We start from the raw sequence: 21648 nt of genomic DNA on the forward strand, positions 1-21648 counted from the left end.
AATAGAATGCAGTGTATTAAGGACTTCATGAGGATGAGAAAGTTTAAATTAGCAACACTGTAAGAAATAGACTCTGAAATTCCAAGCAAAAGATAATAGTCTAGAATAGGAGATGTTTTGATACAGCAGAATGAAGTATTTGGTACTCCATCTATTGTTAGCTTAGCCATCCTACAGCATGCATGGATAGCATATTCAATAAAGAATTCCCCTTAGCTTTTCTTTAAATGTCAAAGCCTTTAGTTTTCGTAAGCCATAAAATTATTTTAGAAAGAGCTCTGAGCACAGATGGTCATGGCACAGCAAAAAATTCCAAGCTAGAAAGGCGTGGAATACTATAATTATTTTATCCACAACTCCAAAACTGTAAAACAGTTCCTCCCCTCCCGAAGGGAGATTGTTCCTTTACCAGACTAATGTTATTAGCTATACATAGTGGTTTTGTAAAATTAAAAATAAAATGTAAAATACATTCTTATCTTCTAAAGGACAGTATAAATTTTAAGGCACCAGGATTACATACTACTAAACGACAGAGAAATAGATGTGGTCACAATCTGGAATATCTCAAGATTCATATCTGCAAAAAGCTGAGCCCTCTGGCCCAAATCCCGCAGGATTTGATCCATAAATCCTGCTCAATGTCCATAAATAGGCTCAATGAATTTCAATCCCCGAGTGTTCATCCCCGAGGCCTGAATTCCCAAGAATATCCCCAAATGTGGGAAACAGCCCTTTCCAGACCTATCTCTACAGAGGTGAGTCCAGAAGTAATAGTAACAAGTGAGACAGTGGTTCTATGAACTGGATAATATTTCCTGATATCCACAAGTAGAAACATGTGGGGAAGAAAAGATAATTGCTATCAGGCAAGGTTATCTCCCATTCTCTTCTTTTCAGCTTACCCATCATTCCCATGAAATAGAAGAGCAAAGGGGCAAAATATCTAGGTAACCACAGCATAATTCACAGACTATTCTTGGCACTAGTGTGTAAACCAAGAATAGTGATGTGAAAGTGTTGCTCTGTGTCTCTGAGCTATGTGATACCATCAAGTCTAAAAGAGAACTGCCAGATTTGCAGCCATAAAAATTTACATATTAAATACAAGTTAATTTACTGGACCTGCCTTGTATGTTTCAGGACTGTGAGAAGGGAACTTGTCCTGAAAGTGTCTTAATACTTTTCAGGCTTGTGAGCTGTGAAAAAGTAACGTGAGGAGCTTTAAGTATAGAAAAAATATTTAGATAGGAAGAAATGGAAAGGTTTTTAATTATAGTCGTCTCACCTACAACTCACTGAAAGTGGAACGCCTGGAAGGGTACATATACATCTGTGCAAGTCTGGCAAAGGACCCTCTGGCTTCCATACATATTTAATTGTTTTTATTTCACTCCTTAACAGGACAACTATTGGAAAACATCTAAGAGCTGGACAAGAAAAGCAAAGCACAGCACATTAAAACAAAAATATCAGTTGAAGGATCCAAACAAAGCCAAGAATCCTGGTGCAGAGGAAAATGCAGAGACTCTGAAGACAAACAAAGCCTAAATCCCTATTGATATTAAATCGTAGGAGTAAGAATAGGACAGAAAGGAAAGCAAAAGTAGAGGTTTCTAAATTGTGAAGGGTAAGTCTGCTAAAACCAATGAGCCTGCCAGCACACCGGAGGAAGCCTCAGACTTCCTCTCTGAGGGAGCTCTGAACCTACGGACCGCGTCTTGCACGCTGTTTCTCTTACTGTGCATCTGCAGGAGAGAGAGCCACGTACCTCGATCGGGTTCATCAGCTGGCATCTTTTAATTTAGTCAGTTTGTTCTTCTCTAAACCATGTGCTGAACAATACTACGAAAGTCATGTTATGGAAACTGCTAGTTTAGGAACGTGATTTTTACTGCCATACATAGACCAGAAGTGCAGAAGATCACTATACAGTTCACTTCATTATGAAATGCTACCATTATAAGACAAGTACCTACACTTCTATTATCACCTTTATGCCTGTTTAAAAGCATCAAAACAAGACTACTGATAAGAATTAACTGCATTGAAAAAACCTTAATCTATCATAATCATTCTCATATTCTGTCAGCTGGCAAGTTCAAATATTAAAACAGTGGTTCTTTACACAGCCTGTATTTAGTGCTATTTGAATTCCTTGCCACTGGATATGATGAGCACTAAAAACTTACAAGGATTCAAAGAATTCAAGAACAAATTAATGGAGGAGAAAACTATTGAGCACTATCAAACACAAAAAGGTACCACTCTCAGCTCAGGGTGTTCCTGAGTCACAAATTGTTCAAGGCTAGGACAGTTTAGGGAATTTTCATATATACTTACTTACACTCTTCCCCAACTTCTAGTTTTGGCCACGTAATACAGGGGGTTGGATGGATTTTTGGCCTGACCTAGCACATTTGATCTTTCATCATTCTGCTACTAACAGTGACCTTAGCCATGAATCTTCCTTCGACAGTCATTTCCAGGGCAGAGGTAGTATAAAAAAAATGTAACAAATCATACCACTCACGATACTGATGGGATTTAGCCTGAGATTTTTGATCCTGAGAACTCTGATTTCCTTGCAAACTGCAAGATGTCAGTTCCCACAATCCCCAGGTGCATGACAGACATCCCGCTTGGGGAACTGAGCCTCCTGCAGTAACTCTCTGAGTAACACCTGAAATATTATGGATCCAATGTAAGAGCCTGTGTTTTCTGAATTAGGAAAGAGCCTTGATTCTTCATCCCTGTGGATTTGTGGACTATGCTGGAAGAGGGTAACAGACCGACGATGGCACATTACTGCCCGTGAGGCAGCAGAGGAGTTCAGAGTGTGGGTGCTGAACACCAGAGGCAGAACACTTCCGCAGTGTCCTGCAGGCACCACGGGATGCTCAATAGCCTGCTCCAAAAGGCAATGGCTACCATGTTGGCAGTGTCTTCTAAACCCCGTTTTGTCTGGCTGACAGAAGAAGTAACACAAAATCCCCCTAAAGGCTACCATTTGAAAATGTGGTTCATTTTTATATGGACTGGACCCTGGCCTCTTTTCTTCCAAAAACATTTTAGTCAGAATGGAAATTGTGCTAAGTTTGCCACCAAAAAAATGAAAGCTGACAAACGAAACCTGAAATTCAAGTTTAGACTTCCCAGCACTTACCTACATATACCTGTGTCTGCTTCTAGGAGCCCAGAGGCCTGGACACATGCAATTCAAATGAATAAACAAGAATCTGATTTTTTGTTTTGTTTTGTTTTTAATTAAGAAAGTTTTTCAAGTTTAGTTTTTGTTTGTTGTTTTTTTCTTAATTAGGTTGTCAACCTCAAAGCCATCAGGTTATACCTAGTGTCTGATCTAGCTAAAGCCTTTCTGTGTTCTGACCAGCTGACCGAGGCCAACCGTGCAAGGCAGCTTTGATATAAGTATATTTCCTGTGTCTAGACAATTCATAAGCATTTCTTTATTAGCCACATCCTTCCTTGTAGTCATGTCTTCACAAGGGAAAAATCAAAGGAATATTTTTAATGTACTCGAAATTCAAGATAAATCCTAGGGTAGAACTCATAACTGACCCCTACTAGAAAACATGTAACAAGCTTATGCTAATATTTTTAAATGCATGAAGCATCATATACACTCAAAAACCTTGGTGTTTCACCTGAGGTGAAGGAACTGAACTATTTATAGCATCTACATCGTTCCTTTCTTAGAGCGGATCACTTTTGAGAGATCAGACAGGTTTACTAACATTTCTGAGCATTTTCTCAGGGTTAATAAAAGCTTTTCTGCAAACGAGCATGAAGAACTTTCATTTCATTACTTAAGAGATGTTTTTTCCTGGGGAGATAACTATCACACAATAATTATCAATAAATTTTTCATAGAGACAAGGTGCTTGTATTTTTAGCAGAAGGAGACGGTCTGGACAATGACGTTGCCTCTCCCTACACATGCACCTTTATTTTGGCCATGTCTAGCTTTCCTACAAGTTCTTTCTCCACCAGGAGATGGAAACACATTTTTCTTTGTCAGGGAAGACACACGCTGTCACAAGTTTTGGCTCTGCACTGTCTTCAATAATATTCACCACACTGCAAGATCAGGTGTCATTAGAGGAAGTCTCCTTTGTGTGCAAAGTTATCCCATCAGTTCAAAAGCCAACATTTTCCTCCACCAAAATAATTCTTAATAGTTGATATTGTCCAACACTTTTTGTTTAAGATTATCTATGAAGGTATTCATGGTCCTGCATGAACTTTGTAATTTGAAAGCCAGATGGATGACCCAGGCAATGCACTTACTTTCTTTTTGTTTCCATCCTCATCTATACATTCTCTGACAGGGTCTGAAAGAGAAACAGACATCTTTTAGTCATCTCACTCCCTTATCCAGCCTTATAAGTGGCAGTCACCAAAATACAGATTGCTTACTTAAAAATGTGACTTAGGCTGTAAGAAGTGGTTTTTGTGTTAGAATGTGAGAATCCCTACCTGAAGACTGCAGGCATTTGTCCAAAGTGCACAAAAGTAAGTCAAAGAATGCATAAACTTTGTTACTGCTAGCATTACCTGACTTCTGCAGTGACATTGGTCCCAAAATACCCTGTGAGCAATAGGTAGGCTGTAATTCTACAGCACTCCTTGTACTAGATACAGCTCTGCCCAGATGGTACTTAAAAGAAGATCATGACTTTAGCTCTGAGGCAGAGTCCAGCCTTACTTCTGAATCTTGTGATGAATTGAGAATATTTCTGGTAATTAGGAGGTAACGAGAATTTACACACCCATGCACACACCCATTTATTAACTGCAGAAAGATAAATACAGCAAGTAATCCCAAGATAAGATTTGTGAGCAACTAGCATAAGTATGAAACAGCTGCAATAAGAATACTCAAATTCAGTTCCATTACATTCAGGCATTACTGTGATGGGCAGGTTTTTTATATAACCGGTTAGATGGTCACAAGGCACCCACTGAATTGCAGTTTCTATGTTTATGTGCTCTCATAACACACCTAAAGATATATGGAAATAATTTCATGGAAGTACTACGGTACAACAGTATGATAAGCACGTGTCTGGGAAATTAAAACTCTGACTAGCAAACCCTTTATATATTACTATACTATGCTAGCATATATATGCTATATGCTCTGTCTTTTCCTGGACAAGTAATGTAGTTTGAAAGCGTTTAGGAAATCTTTTAAACCTTTTTAATAGTATTATTTTTGGTACACTTCCATACATAAAGTAAGACTCCCTCCGTGCTGTATGAGTCTGGAGGGGAAAATTATACTTTACAGATTGTAAGAAACTTAAATAAAACAAAACAAAACAAAACAAAAGCAAAAAAAAAGAAGAAGATAGTTTCCCACTCCATAGCAAAGGCTTTACCATCAGCAAAAGGGAGAGCTAAATTTTTCAGATTTAGGCATCTACTATAAGATACCTATCATTCAAGATTTTAACCATATGCTTTGTGCTGTTGGAAAAGCTGGATGTACATTTCATAAAAATACAAAGCTTTCACCTCTAGTACAGATAGGCTATAGTACAGATTGCAATAAGAAAATAGTTACTGGTTTCAAATTCCCGCTCCCCATCCTAAATCTTGGATCAACGTAATTTAGGGCAAGAATATCACGTATTTTACAGTGTGAGGAGAGGAAATGCATCTTTAAAAGCTTATTTTAAAAGAAAAGAAAGAAAATGGCAGCTGTTTGAATCTAGAAAATGGCAGCTGTTTGATGCTCTGGAGAGATTTTAAAATGCCAGAAGTGATCCCAGTGGAGACTGATCGGATATCTCTAAGCTGGACTGTGCACACTCTGCAACTTCCTCATTCTTAGTGGTACTTGGCTCTGCAAAAAAGTCTACTTATTTTAATGGAGATCTAACTAAGCCCTAGTAAAGCTGGTAAAAAACCTGTGCAATGACTAACACGATGAGACAGTGGTTTGCGGAGAGGACACATAGGTGCTATTGTAATAGAAATAACAACAACGATATGAGTAATAAATATCTATATACACACAGACTAAGGATGCAAAAGAAGTAAAATACTGGCCAGAGTTGAAGCAAGTTTCCTTAGATGGGGGGTATTGCTATCTACAAATAAATGAATGTTTGTTTAAAATATTTTACACTTTTTTTTCCAGTTTTTTTTTTCCTGGAAAAGTTAATTCTTTCTTATTCTTTTTTTTTCTTACACTTTGGCTGAATTCTTTGTAGACATACACATAACAATGCTTAAGTCTGTGCTGAAAAATATGTAATTTGAAATCTTTACTCACAACTAACATAATATTTCTGAAGCATGCCCCCATTTATTCATGACAGCTTGAGCTTTCCTGGTGTCCTTCAATTAATGACCAATCCTGATTATTAATAAGAGGATAGTTTGAAAGTTTAGGCCTAAGCAGTTTTAAAAATCTTGCTGAAAGTTGGTTGGTTAGAATAGCAGTTGGCTAGATGCTGAAAGGGCTCAGATTTTGCTTTACACCTAAGTGATGGCGGTGGTCCAGGTTAGCATTTGTGATGACTGTCAGTGAAACACTAACAAAGAGGCATTGGGCTGACTTCTCAAATCAAGAAATATCATTCTGGTTTTGGCATTTCAATTTTTGGGTTTTGCTCCAGTTATGAGGCTACAACTATATTGGACTTACCCATGCACACTTTTTTGATAAATTCACTATTCAATGTGATCATAGTGGATAAGTCTTCAAAATTCTGAAGCTTCATGATTCTGTTAGCAGCTGATGGCCCAGTCAAAGTCCTTAGTTGCTCTTCATCATATCTATTCCCAACTCCAATCGGAAACAGGGATACCCCTAGGAAAAGAGAAGAAAAGGTTTTAAATGGGAAATGCACAGGAGAAGGAGGCCTTTGCTGCTGTATTTTTTTTCATTTGCTTCTTAAAAAAAAAGAATTGTGAAAAGTTTTTTTCCAACAGTTAATTTTCATGTGTTACTTGCATCACTCCCTCCACGTAGGCTAAAGGCAATTAAGGGCAGAAATGGTGATGCTCTAATCACAGTGTTAGCTAAGATGAGCTCTATTAGTCCCAAGCTCTATTAGTCCCAGTCTCTATGAGTCCCAAGCATAATAAGATCAGGCATGGTCAACAAAATGCAGCTGCAGACTTAATGACAACATCTTCACTTTTTTTCAAATGTAAAAAATCTCAATATGTTGTTTTCTTTCTTCAGTTACATGGCAATTGGATTATTTTCAAGCCATTTAATTAAAAAATAATAGCTGCTATTTAGTCCATGACTTATTCAATAGCCCCCAAAGCAATCTACAAAGGAAGTCACTGATCCTCAGTTGAATACCTGAGGAAGCTGAGGTACAGAGACTACAGCCAGAAAACTTGAAAAAAAATCATGCAGCACACATTGATACCAAAAGCATATTCCTGTATAGGTCAGCACAAAATCTCATCAAATCCTCTCTCTATATTATTATTACAGTGAACCTTTCAAGATTCACTGTACTGCAACAGTACTGAATTTATAATATTAGATCACATTTCTGTCATCCCTATCTGTCCACAGGACCTTGGAAAATGAAATGCCACTAATTCTTGAAGCCTATGGAAGCTGTTCAGCTTAAATTGCAGATTGGTCCTGAATTTACCAGTAATTCAAAGGCATCTTCAACAGGCACATTTTGTTCAGGACTGTTTCTTACCAGAACATTACGCACAATAAGTCCTGAACTTATATGAACATACCAGTGCCTTAATTTTTTATCCTTTGTTCTAGTGCATTACTTAAAAAGCAACAACTCTGCTTAAAAATAGTGACAGCAAAATGAGATTTACTGTTCATTCTTGCAGAAAGTGCAGCAGCCTCCATAGTGTCTTCTGATCTCCCCGACACGATGACTATCGCGACCTTTGATGCGCTGGGTCTCCCCCCGTGGGATTCTGACATTGCATTCTGAACTACAAAATCAATGGCTTTTCCTGAGAAGAAATGAAGACATAAATGAGAGATATGATAGAAAACTCATAGGAGGCCATAAAACTAAATCTTACTTTGTATTAGTAGGCTATCCAATACTGGAAAATACTTATTCCTAAAGGACTTTTAATGTCTTCTTTATTGCTGCTACATGAAAGATCTCAGCTATTAAGAACCTGCCAGTACTATTAATACATGCCAACACAGGAGGGCCATCCTTAGCTCCCCAATCTCTGAAGTAATGGGAATTTTACTACCTTTCCCTAGCCACGAGGATAAAATAATGCTCCTCACCTTAGTAGTTAGCTTTTCCGGAAGTATTACCATTGCGTTACACAGAAGGAAAAAACATATTGTAGAAGAGTATGTACTTATTTCCCAATTGCAGAACAACAGTGACATCCAGTGGTTATCTGATCTACAACGTCACACCATCCTGAACTGTAAACGCAAAGTTGCTTAGCTCGCAGAGAAGATCTAGTCCTTCCCTAATTTGGTCAACTTTTTCTATGGGTATGAAAAGCATATCTTGCCTCCCTACCACCAGCAAGCTCTCTGAAATCTAGACTCAGGCTAACCCATAATATAACCGGGCAATCTATATTGAAAACAAAACAAAACAAAACAAAACAAAACAAAAACAAAACAACAAACAAAACCCACGAAACCCCACAAAACACATGAAGAATTTCTACCTCAGCTACCAAATCACAAAACTGGCTTAAATGGGTAGTTGCCCTTTCATTTAACATCTGTGAACACTCAGGCAAATTTTTGTTCCAAATCATGACCACAGCAAGAGAGTACTTTGCTAGTACTTCTATTTAGATATGTATTTGCACAAATATTTATACTGGGAATGATGATATGCAGCTTTCTTAAAAGCTCCTTTGGGCTTGGAAGCCATCAGGTCAGGAAGTAGAAATGATACCGTGTGACTGATGTGACATTCAGGGCAAACAGTGAACAGTGAATAATAAATACCTGAAAGACTAGTTCCTCTGAGTAATCTGCAAGAGCTGTGGAACAGAAATATGTTTGCCTGAGGAATTCACTGAACAATTTTAAATAACAAACACATTTGTAAAATAGTGGAAGTCAGATCGTAGATAATTCACCAGCACACTGCCAGAATACCTTAGCACACCTGAACACTTCGCACTTCATGTCTTCTTTCATCATGTCACCCACCCCTTTTCATTGGCAGAAGCAAAGACATTCTTCCCAGGCTGCTGCAAGGATGGACAACCTCTAGGAAGCTCACGCAGCACGTTGACTATTTATAGCGTGTCAACAGCAACTGGATACTCTGCAAGGCTTTAATTAGGCTTTCAGGAAGAATTTATCCCCTGGAGGAATCTAGCCTAGAATAGATATTTGGAAAAAGCCCAAATATCTCCTTTTCCACAGTACTGGTTTGGAGGTGACGTTCCCTTCTCAAATACCATTGCTTTCCCCATCCTTTCCTGTTGTCTCATACACCTTACAGTCCCTGACTGACAGCTTCGTATCCTCTTCCCACCTCATCCAGCCACCTCTTTTTCCCATCAGCCTATTATCACTATTTCCTCCCCGGAGCCTTAGCCTCATCTGCACGTGTCATCTCTCCACACAGGTGCCCACAACTAAAGAGAAGAGCTGGGACCCACCAGGAACTGCTGCCAGGCCCTGTCAGACCTACCGCAGGAACAGGATCCACATCAGCTTCTCCTCCTATAAGCTTCCGTCTGTCATGACCTGTTACCTCCACTAACAATCTCCTGTCTAGAGAGGGTCACATATTTTTCCAAGCAATAGTTTTCAAACAGAAAGATGCATGTTTGTTTAAATCAAAATGCTTTTTGGAAATGTCAGTTACGATCAGAAGAAAAAAAAAAGGAGAAAAATCAACAGAAAGCTTTCAACGGTACTTAAGAACAAGATGGGATGTTTCTCTTTTGTTTCTTGCTATGCAATGATTATCTTTTATTTAGCTCTTCCAACTATGTAGATTCATTCTGTCCTTATAATTTGATTTTCATTCCCACTTTAATTCTGAATTATATTTTATATACAAAATGAAAACACTTTAGAGTTTCTGTTCAGTGAAAACCTCGAAATTTTGAATGTTTTTCTACTTGCTACAAAATATATTTTAAAACATCATTATTAGTTGGATGATGGCAATTCCATTTCACAAAGTACTATTCCTGACCAGAAAAAATTAACTAACCTCAGGTATTAACTCATGTCCTATACAGCTGTCTCACAATCATTGCTACAAGTGGTTTTGTTTTCCAGTAGTTACTCTATATGTCTGTAGAGGTAGATGTTAGATGCAGAATGGCATGTTAGCTATAAATAACTAAGGGATAAAACAAAATACAGAAAATTAATATGACTATATTCCAATCCCTGAGATTGCTCCAGGATGGTCACTGTGCCAGAAAATTGACTCATTTCCCTTTTGTCCTGTAAATCATTACTCAAAAAGTATTTCAGATTTTAACTTTCAAATATTTTAGGTTAAACTTCGGCACAGTAAGACTCACAAATGATTTTTCATTCATTTGTGAAAAGTACTTGGAATTTCTGTGTTTGTCTTTCTTCAATGACCCTTTGACTTTTGTGTAGTTGGTTGGTCACCAGCTGCTCCAGCTACATTTTTCTTTCTCCCATTAATTCTGAAAATTTTCAGAAACTTCCATACATATATGTAAACTGGAAAATACATTATTTTTATAATTTCTAATAAAGAAATCAAGTTCCATTGTAATAGAACCAGGGACTATTTCGAAGTCCCCAAAAAACAATTAATCAATTTAATGCATGGAAAATTTGTTTTAGTGTACTAAAAACTCTTTGGATTTCTCCCCTTATTTTGAAGCCAGCTCTAGAGAAAAGAGCCAGGTGTCTGAAGACATGATCAAATGAATACTTTCATCCTGCTAGAGGGATTCAGAAAGTCACCATCCCAAGCTGGAAGCTGTCACCTTTCAGCTGTTTGTCTCTACATCTCACCAGGGAGGGTAATAACAAACTCCTCACAGGCCATAATAAAAAATATTGACTGCTAATAAACCAACCATTTCTTACTACTACATTTTCTTACTACTACACTGCAACACAACAGTAATCTGCCATTTTCATACCAATAAAGAAAATTTAAAATGTTTACCTTGAAATAAATATCACTAAGCACAAGGCTAGTTTAAGACTGAAAGAAGAGTGCGCAGCATCTATTAAACGTAATTAAACCAGCTTTAAAATGGCCAGGTCTGAGCCACACCAGCTTCAGCCGTTATGAGACCACATTGGGTCTTGTACACCCCTTCAGTGGCTGACATCTGGACCACTACAGCTTGCTCTGACATATCTACATACATTGCAAATGCACCTCTGGCTGCATTAGTGCCGTAGCAAGCTGCTGAAGGTCTGCTCCTCCAGATGCACCGGCTGGGCATGCACTCCCGGTCCCCTGCAGTCAGCACTGCTGCCTACACGGCCACACAGCTAGCTGCCTCGGAAAACTCACCATGTCTGAAAAATAACTGTTCTAGAAAAAAAAAAAAAGCATCATTTTCAGCCATTCTGGCCCTTCCTTCAGCTTGCTGAAGGCCCAAGGCACATCCCTTCCCGCAGAAGAAAGGCAGTGCAAGTGTGCAGCAGTGAGCTGTCAGGGGGCCGGGGCCGGGCCCTTCTGCAGCAGCTAGTTCTTTAATCTGTTTCAGTGATGGACCCTAGAGAAAATCCAAATGCTAGTAGAAAATACCCTAAATCCTGCTCCATAAAAAAACAAGACAATTTTTTTTTCTTTAAAGAAAATCTGACAGTGGCCAAAACATCATTAGCTAGCACTGACAAGGGGTATCATACAAGCCCCAGTGAAGTGAATGGGAGGTTTGCTATGGGCTTTGAGGGTTACTTGTTTTGAAGGATTTTCTCTGCGTGTGCATGTGACCCTAAGCCTGGACTAGCAGCCAACATGTTCCCACATACTGAACACAGGAGTAAGTTACGTTAGTCTCATGTATTATTGTTACAAATGGTTTCCGTTTCTCACATATACAATGTGCTATCAAAAAAAAAAAGGCAACAAATGGGCTTTTGAAGCAGAATGACTTCTATACTCCCATGTATTTAGGTATCAGACATATAACCCATGAGAAATCAAGATGGAAGTCTCAAAGCCAAAAGCCTTCCTCGCATACAGGAGAATAACAGAGCTGAGAGCAGAATGACACACAATAAAAAATCCGTTCCCAAAGGTAGTGGTTGTCATGGGAAATGCGTATCTGGTTGTCTGTCCTGCCCCCTCTTCTCCTATGGCATCCTAACACATCACACTTACGCTGGTCCTGACAGGCATAATGACCACAATTAATTCCACACACGCACACACACCCCTCCTTCCCAAATTTGACCATCTAATCATTTATCTGGTTAACTGAAGAAAAAGGCTTAGCTTGCAGGAGCACTGAGCCCCCCAGCAGCCTTTCAGCTCAGTCAGTAGGATGTGATTATTAGTCATTGGGCATGTCCATGGGAAAAATATAAATAAATAAAAAGAAAAAATGAAAAAAACATTGATCTATTATGGGCTACTTTAGAAAGGGCAAGTTGGTCACTCCAGGCCGCCACCACAGCACAGCACCTTCTCCCCATCTTTCAGTGCTGATACACTCTTGACTACGTTATAGAATACAAAACAGAAGTCATGTATGGAATAATCACTAAAGCAAAAGCAACAGAAGGTATCCTACAAAGACGGAGAAAAAAATGGAGAAGGGATGGCATCACTGCACAGTCTTCTCCTCTCAGCTAAGACTATGAACATTTGATGCCAAATTTGTGACAGTCAGAAAACGCTTTCTAAGAACCTTTTTCTGGTTGCCTTTAACATGACTATTCAATAAAGGCTAATTAGCTGGATGTATTTTTTTTATATTATCTGATGCACATTCAAGTCAGACTCATATTCTGAAGTAATAATTCAGAATGGTTCATGTAGAGGCTCCTGCGAGGACTGAAAGCTGATTAAATAGACATAAACAAGCTTTAAGGACAAAAGACAATCTGTTGACTAGGGTTGGAAGTGTTTACTGGGAGTCTACAGGGAATTACCCTAGATTCTGCCTTATTAATAACTTCATTAATGATTTGGATAAAAGAGGAAAAATGTGTAAAAAGGCATGCTAATCTGAGTCACAGATATTAGATTGGGAGCAATTATGAACACCATGGAATGAACTGAAAGAGCACAAGGTGCCCTAGGAATGTTTGAAATATATCCAAGTAAAAACCAAGATTCATCCCAGAATAAGCCAATCTGGAGGAAAATAAACCGACGCACAGACATTTAATCGTTTAGTGGGTGCCTCAGAGAAAGCAGAAAGTGCTTAAAAGCAACCTTTGCAATTATTTACTTTAATTTTGTCTGAAATGAGGAATAAAATGTAAAGCCCCTGTGAGGGTCTGTGGAGTTGTGACAGATGGGGGATTCCAGCTAGGTGGAGGTTCCTGCCGGGAACTTGTGAATCTGTACCTTAAGTGGCCTCAGTGGTTTTGCTAACGCTTCTGCAACATCTCGACCAAAAAAGAAAAACTAGTACAAGAGGTCTTAATCACCCACAAGTACCAAAAGCTGCCTGGGAAAGAAGAAAAAAGAAATGGCTCCTCAGCACTTGAAGAGGTAGAGAAAAAGCCAGGGGCGAGGAAGCCTGTGGATAGTCAAGATTGCATCTGTTTAACCAAGGACTTGTGTAATCAGGAACAACCCTCCATGACGATAATCCTGAAGCTGGTATTTATATCTTAATTTAGGATCTTGACTAGACATTGAATTGCATTTCTCTTTAAGTGAAAGTAGCAGATTATTTTAATTTTTGAACAAAATAGCTATGGCAAACTAATCCCACAGATGGATGCTTTAAATAGTCAGTTCTTAGCACATTGATATGCTTGCATTAATGCATGCCAATTAACAGAATGGCTGGACTCTTCATGAACAGCACAGATTCATCAGTCCAACAGCCCACCAGCACTGAAGGGAGGAGGCTATGAAGCCCCAGAACCTCTCCTCTGCTTTCCTGGCTCTGCAGGTCAGAAATCCTGCATTTCTCTTACCACCAAGGGGTTCTGATGACCGCGGCCTCCACCAGGACCACATTCAACTCACAAACTTCATAAGAAATGAACTAAAAAAACAAGCAAGCAAACAAAAAAAACCTGCCAGGACAGTGAATTAAAATAGCTCAGGGAAGAGACTAGTAGGCACCCAAAAGCTGGCTTAAGAAAGGAGCTGACAATTCAGCCACCAATTCACAATTCTGACCACCAATTCAGAAACAGTAGTGGGGGAGTAAGCCAGGAAGACCTTTGTCTTTCCACAGATGGGAGCCCTTAGATCAGGGCAGCTGCTGGCAAAACCATGGCCTTGGGTGGGTAATGGGGGGGCAGCTTTTGAAAATTCTGCATAGACCGTGTCACTCAGGGCAGAGATCTGAATAAAAATCAGTGCTATGGTGGGCCTTTGCTTCCTAAACCACGGGGCAGGGGGGGTTAGAAAGGAAACATTTATACCTTCTTAATCGTGACAGGCAAAGCTGAATGCTGCTATTCAAATATGTTAATAACTACAGGAAGTTTCAGTAAAAATATTTAAGATTTTTTCCTAAGGGGGGGAAGAAGGGGGACCCATACATTTCTTCCCCTAACAATGCTTTTAATACAGTCGAGCCACACACATCATACTTCCTCCAAATTTTGAGTCTGAGGCAGGCGGTAGGCATGGAAAATATCAGCATAAATGAGCTACTTTTAGGAAAGGTATAAGCAAGCAAAAACATGGTTTTATAAAGCATTAAGCAGTATTTACTGCAGGGACTGATCACTGTGTTCTCTATGACGCTCCTAAATACTCATGAATGCTGAACAGAGGCATGGTTATGTTATTCTCAGTTCTCTTGCATAGATCACTCTTTTAGCTAAATGAAGGCTTATACAGTTAGCTCTTGCTTACAGTTAGTTTTCTTTTTTCAGTTATTTCTTAGGTGAAGTTGAACACAATTTCATTATGTCTTAATATCCCCAGAGCTTTTTCTCAATACATTACTTGAGACAAAATTTGCATGATGTTATCTTATTGCATAAGCATGGGAAAGCTTTGTGGTATAGGCTACTCTTTTTTGTTCTGCCTAGGCCCTCAAATATTCTGTAGTTTTTCATTATTTCTTACTAATAAAATATATCTCTCTCCTGGAGTTTTCTTATCATTATATGAAACAGAAAAGGGAAAACTTTATGCAGTAAGACTTTTGCAGCGATGGCAACAAAGCCTACGGTTGCTCTCTGCATGTATAGCTTTTTTGTTGGAAATAGGATGATTTGGACCAGCAAAGACTGAATAAGGATTACACAGGGTCGTGTAATAGGGAAGCCAACGCAAATGAGAAGAAACAGCACTGTTCTGACGGTAATGATATTTTTGATAGGTAAATCCTGATCAAGCCCTCCATAGGCTAGAAAAGATTTCCAAAGCTACCTAGGGTACTGCAACATCCAGACTGAGCCATCTACATTTTTTAAGCAGCCTCTGCACTTCCAGAGGCCCAAGCACAGACAGAATGACATGAATGACCATGCGTTTCCTATGGATGCGGAATCTCCTACACAGTCAGCCAAATTCACACACATTACAAGGTGCAGGACGGGACCAGAGTGACTTATTTTCATTACTTCATTTGGGAGGAACTACTTCTACTCTATTCCATTTTGGTTCATTATACCACATCCCTCATCATGGTCTCTGAGCATTTTCCAATGAGACATAAACAAATCACTAACGAGTATGTCATGTGTCTGCCTCTCCCCTTTCATTTCCCAAAGGCCATGTTTTCTCTGTTTATCCTGCAGTTCAGTGTGGCTTACTATAGACATTACATGGAAGGCTTCATGAAACTTATCTATTTGTATGTAACAATTTATCCCACAACGAGCCTATAGAAGTCTCATCAGCCATCTGGTATTTTTATTTCTCCAGGCTGAGAAAGCAATCATGGCTAATCCTCCTGCGAACTATGGAAGTCAGGTTTTATTTCTCACTTTTCTGCACCAATAACTCTTTGCATTCTGAAGTAGGCCAAAGACCCTAAAAATCTGTGTACTCCTCAAGTCTTATAGGACCCTAATGCTAGGCGGCTGCCAGAGCAAACGTGGTTCCAGTCCAGAAGAACAAAATTCTCAGGGTATCTGGTGAAAGACAGATATGCTGTAGGAGAATCATTTTTTGCTGAACCCTACAACTGATACATGTGTGTGTACTGAATTTCCACAGACGCAGTGGGAAATCTGTGTTATGTTTTAGCACATTAAAATTGAAGTGGACATGTTTTTTGGGATGCAGTTGTCTGGAACAGAAGACGATGTTTCACAAGTAACTCCAGCTAAGTTGCTGCCCAGGTGATCCTTTGCTTCCTGGCATCTTCCCCAGCCTTGTGCCAGCCCAAGTCCTTGTGGGACCAGCATGGCTGGATGAAGGAACTGAACCACCCAGAATATAACTACTGTTTTGCTAAGTTATTTTTCAACCAGATTGGTTACACCAGCTCAGCACAGAGTAACAAACATCTGGAGAGGGCAGCTATTGAAGTCAGCATAAGCAGTTCTGCTGCTAAATGTCTAGTCAACTAATTGATGCTGAAAGGTTAATGATCAAAGTCTTTAATTCTTAATTATGTTTTGCTTGCTTGAAAGATGATGAATGCAAATCTTGAGAATTACTTCAAGGCTAAAAAGAAACTGGTCATCCTCTTTGCAAAATACATTAAGATAAACCCTAATTCGAGTAACCTACGGATACATTTTAATAGAGAGAATTGAACATTTACCAAGGAATGTACGTATAGTAAAGACATGAGTGAATTAAAAAACCTGACAGTCCTACTGCAGAACAGTACCACAACAGCATTGACATGAATTGGTGATTGAGGCCAGGCTATATTTAGAATTTCTGGGTTTTTTCCTCTTGTTTAAACATCAACATCCACATAATCACTCACCTAGTCTGGTTGGACCTTGCTCCCTTTGTTGAATTGAGTGCACCATCTCTAAAAGCTTTTCAGTCTCTTGAGGCATGTTCCATGAAATTTCTAGATTATTTTCCCTGGCATACTGGAGAACTGACACATGAATTGAAGTATTGCCTGAAGCAGAAAGCAGAAAATAAACATTTTAAGCAGTGCATATGAATATCTTAAAATAAATCTAAAGGATACATTATGGTTGTGTTTTACATTAAGCACAAGTAGACAGCGATTTTCCATCAGAGTGTGAAAGCTGCATTTTCAATCAGAAGATCAAAACTGAACTATTCCCAGGGGAAAAAATATGCAAGTATGGCTGGAAACAGTTGATTTTCTGTCAGGAATCAGCAAGCAGTATTTTACCTCAGATCAGTTTGACCATGATTGGAGAATTTCAGTTTACTGATCTCCAAATGTTATTGCTTTTCCATTTTAAAATTGTCTAAACAGCACTTTTTTTTACGTGCATATAGTTTTGCAAAGGCAATAGTTTGCTGCCCCATTTGTCTGATTAGCCAGGCTCCCCCGTATGACTACATTTCATGCAAATTTCCCTCTGTCATGCAATACTTGAGTGGCCTCAGGCTGCAGCATGGGACATAGTACACCCAGGGAGCATGACCTGCAAAGGGGAATGAAGAGAAATTCCAAGTTTTGTTATTCTCTGACAGATTAGTTCTGATATACATTATGTAAGAAGTATGAATAAAACTATTAACAGAGGGTTGATATAAATAGTTAATAAATATCAGACTTGCAGAATTGAACCGGGCAATACATTGTTTATAATAATCGGCTGTACTTCTCTTCATGGTCTTAGAAGGACTTCTACTGTATACTGAAGATACTTATGTATTTAGCATATCATTCTTTATCAATGCTTTGTAAAACATTTATGAATGAAGTTAATAATAATTGTAATTTCATGTACCCAAATGTTGCAGCCCTATATTGATCTGAATATTGGTTACTCACTACACTTTACAATTTGTTCACAGCCTTCTTTTAAAATCAAGGCCATAGTGAGGAGTCATTTCATAGCTACATTATTACTGAGCTGTTGTTGATGATGTAACATTTACTATTACAGGCTTCAAAGATAAGGAAAACAGGCAAGCTAAAAGAAATTGTCTGTTGTTTTATTTATTTTTTGTTTATTTCACTTGGCTTGCTTCTCTCTATCTTGCATGTATACAATTTTCAGAAACCGAGTGTCTTCCATGTATGATCTCGAAAAAAATCTAAGTTATTCTAGATGTACAGAAACGCTATACTTTTCCTCTGTGAGCTCTCTAATTAGTACTGGTGATCACCTCTTTTGGAAGCACAGGTATGACACAAACATGACAATGCCCAGTGGCAAAACACCTGCAGCAACAGCTGTTGCTCCATGGAAATGGTTGAATGCTGAATTGAAAAAGTACAATTCTAATCAAAAATCCAGGTTTGTTAAAACAAGTGCTACCAGGAAAATGCAGGATCCTGAGCAGCCCCTGCCACGCAGATAGACTTTGTACAAGGGCACACAATGTCCTGATTTACTACATGTGCCACATGGTCCCTTCATGTATGTGCAGGATATGTGGCGTTCTGCCAGGGAGGCTGCACTGATAATATCTGTGCTGAATGACTTAACTAGAGGTGTACCTCCCATCAGCACATACTTTGTAAGCTCAGTGAGTCTAGAATTCCCAAAAAGTGTCTATCATCCAACATGGGTCAGGAAATAAATCTTAAAACGTCAGTTCTGGCACCCTAAGTTAGCCAAAAAAGCCAGTCAGAGCCTGAAATGCCCATTCCAAAGACCAAAACCTTGCAGTTGGACCAAACCTGAACCAAAAACCCATTGAATTATCCATTCTTACTTGAACCAGAACTGAACTTGAACTATTATTTTCAAGTCTGTTGAACCTAATTCAGAACTGAACCAAAACCAAACATGTATTTTTCTTTTCTGCCACAGAATAACAGTTCAGCTAAATCTCCATCCTGTGACAGGGACCTCTTTGTCTGTTTGGCACACACACTTATGTCCAGTACAGTATACAGGGAAGTGCTCATCAGAACTGCTGTCCTAGATACTCCTCCTCACACGGTTCCCTGAACTGGATGTCACACCTTTATTCACCTGAACCAGAACAGCTTGGTTTGGGAGGTAACAGAACTGCATCTGAATCCAAAGCTTTACTAGATTGATTTCCCCAATATAAACTTAAAATATTTTTCAAGGATTAGAATGGGTCATTTAAAAAATAAAAATAAAAAAAACTATACTGAGAAGTTGTTTTGTGTTGTGTAGCAAAAGAATACAAAGAGTCTTTATGCATTTGAGTTGAAAGACAGGTACATACTGATCTCAACACTTTCAATAAATGCCCGTACAAAGTTTTTCATTTCCTCAAACTCTGATGCTCCAATATTGGAGCTTCCATCCAGAAGAAACAAGACATCCATTGGTTTGTTGCACAACTCTGAGGGGGAACGGAAGGAAAAAAAAAAAAGGTTATTTATACATAATACCCAGAAGTAGCATCTGCTAATCATTGGTAGGAGCAGAAAGGGCAGAGATACCTGCCTTTTAGCAAAACAAAGCAGGATAATGACAAGTTGAAACAATAAGTGATGCCCCTTTAATGAAAGCCTTGGGATTTATATTCAGTGCGATACAAGGTTATTTCAATTCCTGCTTTTCTGCTAATGCTATTTTACTCTCAGGGGACTAAAGCAACCACAAACAAACAAACAAAAAAAAACCCAAACCAAAAACAAAGCAACACAACAACAAAAACCCAACCAACAAACAAACAAACAAACCAAAACAAAAAAATACCCACCCACCCACCCACCCCCAGAGAAACAAAAACAACGAAACCTCTTCAGGAAAGAGGAAGTGTAATTTTAATTTCCTTGACGCAGGCAGATGAGAAGAATAACTTTTTCTTCTTCTGTCACCCCCCATCCTATCTGAGAGCTACTGTACTTTACTGACAAACGGAGCCAAGGACTGCTGAGCCTACTGAAGGCTGGCTGCAGGGCTGTGCTCGGTACTGCTGAACTGGGGCAGCATCCTCAGACGCCAGTGAAGATAAATGGCCCTTCCTTAGCATTTGGACAACAAGATACCAAATCAGATATAGGAACCCTCTTCAAATGTCAGTGATATGAGGGGGAAATGGAGCAGACAGGAAGAGGAAAGAAGAAATTACACAGAAAATACATCCAACTTTACCTGGAATTTCTGTCCAAAGTTTATGAGAACAGCATGACTGTAGCACTAATTCAGGTGCTTCTTCAATAAGAGTGTTATAACTATGCAAGATTATTGGGTTATTAGGCTGACTGATCTTTCTGAGCTCTTGGATATTTGCATTGGGGGTTATGCCTATGGGAATAACATTTATGCTCCTGGGAGGTCGTGTGATAACGTCAGTGGAAGGGCTGGATGACACCATATATACCAAGTGAGGAACATCTTGCCTGCCTCCATTCACTGGTGTAAATGTGTGTTTGGAAATATAATCAAGGGCATTCCCAGTGTTGGTAGCCTTCCCTCCTTGGTAGGGTATGCTCCTCACCTTCTCAAGAATACTTTCCTTAGACTGTATTTCCCTAAAGGAATACTCCAGAGTGACAGTCTCTGAATACTGCATGACTGTAACATGAATATCTTCCTGTCCTACATTCATTCCTGTGATCACCTTCTCAAGGAACTTCTTGACGATATTGAAATTTTCCTCCCCGACGTTGTCAGATCCTTCCACAATAAAAGCAATGTCCAGCCTTTTGCGCGTGGGTTTTTCTGAAAAGGGCGGTGGTGCTGTGAGACCCCAAGGTGGAAATAAGACACTGGATATTGTTGGAGTGGACGTAGCTTGCAACAGAGAACTTTCATCAGGTCCAAGATCACATAGACGATCAATGAGGAGATCCCTATTATCCATTAGCTCTAACACGTTGTTCATTAGGAAGGCTCTATTATCTGGTGACTGCTTTTCAATGAACCTGATTTGCTCCGCATTAACATACGGTCCAATCCCCACAGATATTACTGCAATTTTTTTATTCTTCAAAGCTGTGAGGATGCTGCGGAGTTTTCCTGGAGACTTGCTTGCTATAAATAGCACTGCAATTCTGGCAGCATTGGTCCTTTCTGCTTTTCCAAAAACGTGAAACACAGTGTATTTAAGGACTTCAGCGGCAGACGCTACTTCATCACCTGTGTATTTTATGCTTTGGACAATTCTTCTCATTTGGGACTGTGTTTTGATATCTTTAAGGCCAAGATAGATTGTGGGGCCAGCCCTATACACCAGAATTGACACTCGGATTTTCTTTTGGGAGATGTGGAGTTTCTTCATCATACCAGTTATGAAAGTCTTCAGCTGTTCAAAGTCCTCCTCTGACAGTTTATTGGAGCCATCCATTAGGAAGGCCAAGTCCATCATCTTGCTGCATGAGTATTCACTGGGCGGTAGTTCAATGTCCTCCTCTGGAGCAGGTGTTGTCGGTGTTAGGGTGTCCTCCACTGGTTCACAGGCTACACAGGTTAAGTTCTTCTGTTCACACAAACTACAAAAATCACCGAATTTAACTGTAAAATATCAATGC

At 39.2% G+C, this 21648-nt stretch overlaps 1 protein-coding gene across 1 annotated transcript in view; it reads right to left on the reverse strand.

Moving 5' to 3' along the window:
• Positions 1-21648, reverse strand: part of LOC104077165 (von Willebrand factor-like) — a gene marked incomplete at both ends in the record, with an annotated part of 88431 nt that overhangs the window by 6831 nt on the left and 59952 nt on the right. The window contains 6 exon segments of the mRNA XM_009578293.1: positions 4309-4352; positions 6677-6841; positions 7837-7980; positions 17017-17160; positions 19392-19511; positions 20270-21609. Coding sequence (XP_009576588.1) covers positions 4309-4352; positions 6677-6841; positions 7837-7980; positions 17017-17160; positions 19392-19511; positions 20270-21609 — 1957 coding nt within the window.

The sequence above is a fragment of the Fulmarus glacialis genome, unplaced genomic scaffold, assembly GCF_000690835.1.
Source record: "Fulmarus glacialis isolate BGI_N327 unplaced genomic scaffold, ASM69083v1 scaffold12515, whole genome shotgun sequence".
NCBI classification, from domain to species: Eukaryota; Metazoa; Chordata; class Aves; order Procellariiformes; family Procellariidae; genus Fulmarus; species Fulmarus glacialis.